The 9,267-nt window shown below is 38.0% G+C and overlaps 1 protein-coding gene across 4 annotated transcripts in view; it reads right to left on the bottom strand.

Moving 5' to 3' along the window:
• Positions 1–1,764: 1,764 nt before the first annotated feature.
• The window catches only part of LOC123769781 (hexokinase-1), a 51,644-nt gene continuing 44,141 nt past the window's right edge, over positions 1,765–9,267 (bottom strand). For all 4 annotated transcript variants that reach the window (XM_069301447.1, XM_045761033.2, XM_045761032.2 and 1 more), the window contains exons 8-12: positions 7,599–7,711; positions 6,680–6,832; positions 5,309–5,448; positions 2,508–2,641; positions 1,765–2,046 (exon numbers count right to left, since the gene is read on the bottom strand). In XM_069301447.1, coding sequence (XP_069157548.1) covers positions 1,945–2,046; positions 2,508–2,641; positions 5,309–5,448; positions 6,680–6,832; positions 7,599–7,711 — 642 coding nt within the window. In that variant the 3' untranslated portion in view covers positions 1,765–1,944. The remainder of the gene's footprint in view (positions 2,047–2,507; positions 2,642–5,308; positions 5,449–6,679; positions 6,833–7,598; positions 7,712–9,267) is intronic.

Genomic DNA, 9,267 nt, shown 5'->3' with positions numbered 1-9,267 from the left:
TTTTATTGTTAATCCTCGACCTCATTGCTGAACCCGATCTTGACGAACTGCCGGTTCAAATGAGTGCGGGGCGTACTCATGATGCACTCCTGGGGGGGCCCCATTTTGTCGGGTGTCCTATCCTCAAGTTGTGGCTCCATGGTGGGTATGGGGGGGTTATTCGTGAATTAAATTATTACCTGCACATTTCTATGCCGCTGAATGATCCTATAACTTCCCTGACTCGTGTGGGGGACGACCAAGACCCCGAGTCGGATGGTGTTGGATGACCAGACTGTAGCCCCCAACTACTTTGGACCCAGACCAATATACTCCTTTGACCCTTCCGACTACCCCCTCCGCTCCCCTCCCTCTTCTATGGTTGAGACCAAAGCCCCCCAGTAGTGACCACCTCATCAAGTACCAAATCTACACAGTAAAATAACAACGTACTGGAGTGAACGATATGGAAGAAAATGTAAAATAGATCCAGTGAAGAGCAGAGGTGCCATAGCCACAATCAGAGAACACTGTATAAACATCAGAGGTCCGTGGTTGTTCAACGTCCTCCCAGCAAGCATAAGAAATATTGCCGGAACAACCGTGGACATTTTCAAGAGGAAACTAGATTTATTCCTCCAAGGAGTGCCGGACCAACCGAGCTGTGGTGGGTATGTGGGCCTGCGGGCCGCTCCAAGCAACAGCCTGGTGGACCAAACTCTCACAAGTCAAGCCTGGCCTCGGGCCGGGCTTGGGGAGTAGAAGAACTCCCAGAACCCCATCAACCAGGTATCAACCAGGTATCACCTGGAGCAGCTCCTTCTCTCATTGTGACAACTGCGCTGTTTACCCCCCTCTTACTGGGGGTGCTCGGCACTGAATTCCCCCTTCCCCTCCACAGACACACTCGCACGATTCCTTCCAGTGCTAATACGTTCCACATCTTGTTTGGTCCTGCTACATGGACTAAATACTTTGATCTCAATCATCTGGATTCTATATGGCCTGACAATTTCTTCCTCTAGATTCCATGAACCTTACAGTTGTCTTTAAAGCTCGTAGCCATCTCAGGTGTAAAAAACATCAAGGAGTCGCCAAAAGGCGCCTCTCAGAGTAGCAATACATACACGTATTTCTAAACAGCCTTAATTAATAATTACAATATTTTTTGAGGTAAATACATTTTTTATGGAGAATAAAAATATTTTGGCAAATTATTTTCTGCTGACTGGGACAGGAAGCTTGTTAGGCTTATCAAGGTTCTTAGGTCAATGATATAATCATAGCAGATGAGTAACTCCTGGATACCTATTTACTGCTAGATGAGCAGAGGCAGCAGGTTAAAGGAAAACATGCTCAAATACCTATCCTACCACTGGAATCAAATCTCAAACCTATTAATTATGAACCGAATGTAATGACCACTGCATACACCATATATGTACATGTTCTTTATGTGCCTGGCTCAAAAATACCAACAACTTGGGCTGGACGGTAGAGTGACGGTCTAGCCTCATGCAGGTCGGTGTTCAATCCCTGACCGTCCAAGTGGTTGGGCACCATTCCTTTCCCCCTGTCCCATCCCAAATCTTTATTCTGACCCCTTCCAAGTGCCATATAGTCATGATGGCTTGGCATTTTTCCCTGATAGTTGCCTTGGCTCAAAAATATAAATTTCAATGAAGTGAGAATTATATAAAAAAAAAAAAACTGGGTTCCCAGTGAAAGAAAATACTGTATTTGAATCAAAATATTCACAAAGGTAGAACAAATAAAATCAAAACAAGTAATATAATATTTATTTGAAAAATAGATATAGCTTCAAAATATCTGTCCTGTACTGTAGTTTCTAAACACTAAATCACCGTACTGAAGTCTTAATAGCAACCATGACAAAAATATGCATACAAAAGCCAAGGGGAAATACAAAACTGCTGCATTACAGCAATACTTAGGAAACCATAACTAGCGAGGTGCAGTTAATGATCTCTTGTGCAGTCTTTCGGCGATGGACGCGGCCAGAGCAGCCCCCTTACCAGACCCATCATGTACAAGCTGCAGTTCAAACTGTTGGGAAAGTAATGTTACAGTATTACACTTTTTGTAATTCCCATTGTTGGGGGACAGGAACCCTGTACCCAGTAGCTTATCCAGGTCCCCCCCCATAGGCCAACTATTGACTTTAATTAGAATGCAACCCACAACAGTTGTCCAACTCATAGGTACCTATTTACTGCTCAGTGAATAGGGAATCAGGTGAAAAGAAACATGCCCAAGCATTTCTGTTCTGCTCAGGGCACAAACCCAGGATCCCAGATTATGAGTCAAGGATGTAGACTACTATACTACAGGACTCATAATACATTAAATAAAAGCTATGGAAACAGCATCTGTACATAAAATTATCTTTCATTTATTTTATCCAAACATGAGTAAAAATATCTAACTTTGTAATACACATTAGTGATTTGTATGCTATACATGAAGAAAATTATGTTGGCCTACATACGGTATCTAAATTTACTTACCGAGCAGCCAGGGGCAAACTCCGAGATAAGCTTCTCCATAAGAGGACGGAACCTTGGGTGGTGTTTAAACAGAGATCCATCAATAGCTACGGTGCTGTGGTCACGCTGCATTCTCACGAGCAGAAGACCAATTACTGTGTGTGCAAGATATATTTTAATCACTCTGAAAAATGTATTTGAATAATTGAATACAAAATTATTTAATAATTTAATACATCTGAAGAAAAAACTTAACACATTTGCATTCTAAGAGTAAAGAAGTGCATGTTTAGTTGTCAACAGTTACCCACCTGTCTGCAGCCACCAGCTGACTGATGCACTCGTATGCTGATGCTGCAATTTGTAATTAGTTTTGTTGGGAAGCGAGAAGCCTCAGCATACAAATACTCTGGTTTGTATCGAGGTCTTCCCCCCCAAGGTCGAACTACTGACCCTTCCCAAGATGCAACCCAACAACAGTTGCAGATACGTATTTACTGTTAAGTCAACACAGGCATTCAGTGATAGGAGATGTGCCTAATCATTTCTGTCCTGCTCGAGAATCGAAACCTGGGATCCCTCACTGTAAGCTGAGAACAAAGCCAACTGTACTCTTCATGCTTTCAGAACATGACGAGTATAGGGTTCGTGCAATTATTTTGTAATACAATGTTCACAAATATACTGTATGTTCTTGAATACATATGTAAGTAAAATCAAGCACAGTGGTATCTTGGTTATCTTGAGATGATTTTGGGGCTTTTAGTGTCCCCGCGGCCCGGTCCTCGACCAGGCCTCCACCCCCAGGAAGCAGCCCGTGACAGCTGACTAACTCCCAAGTACATATTTTACTGCTAGGTAACAGGGGCATAGAAACTCTGCCCATTGTTTCTCGCCGGCGCCTGGAATCAAACCCAGGACCACAGGATCACAAGTCCAGCTTGCTGTCTGCTTGGCCGACCAGTACCTTCGTTTTCAAATTTAATCCGTTCCCAGAGACGATTTGAAAACCGAAAATTCGAAAACTGAAATGAATTTTCCCATAAGAAATAATGTAAATTGAATTAATCCGTTCCACATCCCCAAAAATATTAACTGAAAAAATACATTTTATACATACACTGTACTACTACTATTTTGTACTACAGTAGGTACAAGTATATCTTACCTTTATTAAGAACTCTTTTTGGTGTATGGAAGACAGTGAGGAAAGGGGGGAGGAGATGTACTCACCTAGTTGTGCTTGCGGGGGTTGAGCTTTGGCTCTTTGGCCGAAGATCAAAGCTCTATGGTTTGCCATGGGGCACCTTAGGTCGAAGTGTTAGTGTTTGAAGGGGGAGCCCCTCTTTCTTTTTAACAGCAGTGATGACATTTCTAGGGTACTCTCTCTCTCATGGTTTGCAGGCATACCACTAGGACCTGGTTGTGGCTCACTGCTTAATTGTCATACTAAGAATCTGTCATAGACACTTCTTTTTCCCTATGTTTTAAAACTTGTTAAAACTTTAACAATGTGATGTCTCTGTAGTGAGACATCACATTGTCTCACTATGAATGATCTCTTGTTCTTCCTCTACAGTATTGTTATCCTCACAACTATTTTCCTAGGTTGAACTTTACCACTGACTTTCTTGGAACACATAGCATGATATATAAAAAGAACTTGTTCAGAAACCAAAAAAGCACAAAAACAATGAAATTCTTCACAACGAAATCAAGCATGGTCGTCACTAGGTGGGAGACACTGGTAAACTGAAGCGCCCCATGTGCTCAGTCAGCCCATACGTGTATCAACAAAGTCCTCTTCATTTTATATACCTGATGTCTCCAGATATATTTTCAAATAAGAAGAGAAGAAACATTGCAAAAGAGAGCCAAGAAAACTCCCCTAACAACAATCCCTATAAGGAACCCAGGGAACAGTATTAAAAGATACTGTTATCAAGACACTGTTATTAAAAGTCATTCATATAACAGAGAGAATTCCCCTTCTCCCTCAGATGAACAGACAGTTCTGTCTCTAAGTAACTATTCAAGTAAATAATCACGCAATGCCAAGTCTCGACTCACATATTCTCTGTTGTTGTTTCTGGTAAGTACAAATGTGTTGTACAGTGTCTACTAGTACTGTATGCTACCATACTTATTTCAAGTTTTTGGAGAAAAATTACCCCAGAATTAAGTCCTCTCTCTCAAACAAGAAACAATTGGTGGCCTCAGGATAACAAAACTACAAACCACACATGAAAAGGCTGATCTCAATATCCTGAAAATACTCAACAATTTGGAAGATATTAATCCAGACCCCTTCTTCATAAGATCCAAGGCCACTTATATAATGGACAACAGTGTCAAGCTCAACGAACCACAATGCAGATCAGAAAACAGGAGATGCTTTTGCATCCATAAGGTAATAAACCCATGAAATTGACTACCCATCAAATCATAAATGCTAAAACATTACTGTACAGTACTTCTGTTCAAAATTCAGATAGAAAAAATCAAGAATAATATTTTTTCTTTAACTAGCCACTGGCTCCCCGACTCCTGTTGAGAACACTAGAGTTGGTAACACACTGATATATTCAGGTAAAAAGAGAGATGTAAAGAATATGTATTATGTAGGCATTTTATGTATCAACTAAGCAGCAAAAATCTACACTGCATAATCAGTGACTTTGTAAATACTGTAAATACGAATTCCTACTATGTAAATATTGTAATAAAATTCTCATAATGTTCTATAAATAAAATAATAATTAATTATTATTATTATTATTATTTTTCAACATCAGTGTAGAACAGAAAGAAATATGACTTACATATGGAAACAAGGAGGACACCCCTGTAGGATATAATGCCAGCAACATATTGGGCAATGTGAAGGTCGTCATCGTCATAGTTCAGATTCATGTCATTAAATACCATCTTTGTCTCCTCCAAGATGCCTTTGAAAGCATCACTGAGAAAAGAACATGTTTTATTTATATATACAGTACAGTACTTATATACCGTATATATATCATTACAGTATTTTATTTATTACTATAAAATCTGGATTCTGTTTACCTAGTATTAATAACTTTAATCTAAAAGAGAAAAATAAGTGGAGCATTAAACGATTGCTTTAGCAACTATTGGTTTATGCCTTCAATATTGTTATGAATAAAGTACTGTATAATGTATAGGAATAGCATGCTATCGTGTTTTGTTTTAAAATCAAAATCTTAGCTAATGTGAATATACTGTTTCTTTCAAAACAAAGACCTTTACACTTAAAGCCTAAAACTTTAAAAATAAATTAGTTTCAAAATTATAAAGATTTTCTGTGAGCAATGGTGAATTATATAGTGTATAATGCTAAATTATAATGTAGACCATATTTATCTGCCTATTCAAGAGGCAATAAATATATTTGCAACTGAAATGAAAATAAATGTTATTCTACAGCTCTTAAATGTTCAATTAAAATTTAGAAACTTCATTCATGAATTGATCTACAGTAACTGACTGCTTAAAAAAAATTCAAGTACATTATATATTTATTGCAGTTCCTGTGGCACAGTGGTAACACTCGCCTCATGCTTCGCGAGCGATTTGGCCTGGGGAGGATTGATTAGGCACCCATTCTTAACTTCGGTTCACCCAGCAGTGAATGGGTACCTGGTTATTAAACGATTTGGTGGGTCATATTGCAGGGGAAAAATTAGAATTAAGGACCTGCCCAAAACACTATACGTGGTTACCTCGAGATGGTTTCAGGGCTTAGTGTCCCTGCACCCCAGTCCTCAACCAGGCCTCCTGTAACTTTGTAGTAGTGGCTTTACAAGAATGTAAGAACTCTATTCAAGAATAAATTTTATAACAACCTATCACTCCTCTTTTATTTATACATGTATCTGTTTTATTCAAATTTTGCTTCCAAACATTATACAGTACTACTGTATGTATAAAATTTATTATTTGCCATTATTGGGAAGTAGTTTGTTAGCCTTATCAAGGTCCCCCTAAGCCAACAATTGCCCTTTTCCAGGACGCAACCCACAACAATTTCCCAGAACTTCCAAACGCTATACCTATTTACTGCTAAGTGAACAGAGGCATCAGTTAAAAAAATCAACAAAACAATATTATTTTAAATCCTCAAAGCAAGAAGCTCATTATTCCCTCGGCAATTATTCCCAAGAACTTACCTCTCAATGCGTGAAACATTTGTCGTGGTAATGGCCCCATGGATGTTGAGCTTTCCAGTTTTTCCACCACATATGAGCCCCTTCTTAGCCAGTGTCAAGAGAACCTCCCGATACAGGTCTCCTAAATACTTCCCAGCAAAGTATTTTTCAAACCTGTTGTAGAAAAGTCATTAATCTTAAGTTTGAGGTCAGTTCATTTGTTCATCAACTCTACCACAAGTAGAGTTTCTAAGCTCAGTAAATTACATTTATGCCGAGATAGTTTCATAATTTTATTTGATTATCATGCATCCCCACCCCACCCCCTATTTTGTGTGTGTCGGTGGAAAGGTTACCATCATCCGCATAAACCATCTAACCTTAAGCAAACAAAGATATGAATATTTACTATCATGGAATTTCCGTACTGCACAGTAGGCCCAGTGATGATAACTACTGTATAATACTTTCCTACCGAGATACTAACAAAACTTCTTATTGCAATTTTTTTGTGAAAATACCACTAATATATATATACTATATAGCAAAGTACAGTACATAGGAAAACAAGAAATAATTAATATTCTTAATTGTATAATAACCCAAGATCAGATCAAGAAATTTCTAAGTGACAGCCTGCTTTGTGTCAAGTGGAGGCAGGCAAGGAAACCAACAAAATGTATAAATAAAACAATATAATGATTGGAAATCTTGAGTTCCTTCTAAACCTTATATAGTAGGGACATAGTTTTTTTTGTATTGTAACAAATTTTTCAATCTTTTTCTTATTAAAGTTAAAATGTCTATGACCAAACAACATGTAAATTAAATCTTACAAAATTCATAATACAGCAGTATTTACCTTATTTCTAGTATATTTTAAATTTTATTCATTTTGATTTAAATGGCAATTTGTAATAAAATACTGTATTGCTCTTACGTGTACGAGTGAACAAGAAGTGACTGTTCATCAACAGCTCTGTCCCACTCAGTTTTGATGAAGTCGAGAACACCATTATCTCCAAACGCACCCCACTCAATATCCACAACCATCTGTGAAGACATGCACAATGTACACACTATATCATAACGCTCGCCCTAGCTATGCATGTAAGTATCCCAGGACTCACATGATTAATTTATGCTATGAGCAAACTGGAATTATAATTAAAGGAAAACATTTCCCACAACTTTCCAGCATATTAGCAATGTTATATTAATGACTATCAACTATCACATGATAAATTAAATACAGTATGTAAATTTTAAGATGCTGGCTTGTTAGTTTTAAGAATTGCCACAATCTGTGCAATTAGCAGTCGTATAACAAAATATTTTAATATAATACCATTTATGTATGCAATCAGTATTCAGCTGGTTCATCCGAATATGTTTTGAAAACAATAAATTTCCTTAATGTAATGCTGCAGTAGATTGTGGCTTGCCACACTCAAATGCTGGCACGTACTTTGTTTGTGATCTAATGATCTAATGGGACACAAATGATGACACATTTTCTTCTAATGTTATTTTCAAGTCTATTTACCGTGTTCCTTTTTACATTTTTTAATAAATTTGTCAAAGCAGAGGGGTGTTCTCATTCTCATCATTCTCATATTTTACAGTCCTGGCCAGAATACACATACATAAATGGAAAGAGCAATAATTATAAGAAAATTCAAAGTGTTTATTTCAAACCTATAGAAATAAAAAGAGCAATAGACCTAAAGAAAACCATCAATGCCAAAAAATGTTGACTATTTAAAAATTATTTATATAATTCATTGTGATGGGAGACAAGAACCCACATTGTATTCAAACAAGTTTGGCTTTTATTGAGGTACCTCGCCCAGGATGCAACCCCATAACATGCTGACTAACTCCTGAGTACCTACTCACTGCTAGGTGAACAGAGGTATTAGGTGAAAGGAAATGTGAACAACCATTTCTGTCCTGCCTGGGATTTAAACCCGGAATTCTCGATTGTGCATCAAAAACGAACCCGACTGTACTACTGGGACCCTCTCAAAGTGTTCAAAATACACTTGTCAAAACTCAACAGGAAGAACAGGGAAGCTGATCATAAAAAAAAACACTATTCCTGTCACCCACATAAAGAAGTTCAGTTACTTCTAATATTATAACAACGTCCTTCACTCTGCACTCTGACATAAAGTGGAAACTTAAACGTTTTGTTTCAAAGCAGCAGTCTTAACTGTAAGCCACAAAGTAAACACATACCGGCTAGTGAGCTGTTATGCAACAGGGGAAGGAAAATATAATTATTCCAGCTGTTGCCTTGACATGTATGTTTGTCATTCTCAATACTGTACTGTCATTTATTTACTAAGTGATTATGAAAAATAGAGACATGAAGGAGCTGCTTTCCTCATCTCCTGTGTTGGCCAGCCTGTAATACAACCAACCCTTCCAGGTAGAAGTTGACGTTCTGAAAGGTGGTGCAGGAGCTGTACTGTTGTAAGATGAGAATGAGGGTATCACTCAATCAATCTGTACTTCTTCACTAAATAATTTACTCCTCAGCAATGCTCCTACTTTGCATTGGTGATGGTGGTGGAGGTGGGGGCACTAGCATCCATATTGGCAGT

This window comes from Procambarus clarkii, chromosome 45 (genome assembly GCF_040958095.1).
Source record: "Procambarus clarkii isolate CNS0578487 chromosome 45, FALCON_Pclarkii_2.0, whole genome shotgun sequence".
Lineage (NCBI taxonomy): Eukaryota > Metazoa > Arthropoda > Malacostraca > Decapoda > Cambaridae > Procambarus > Procambarus clarkii.
This window is presented reverse-complemented; position numbering and strand designations above follow the sequence as displayed.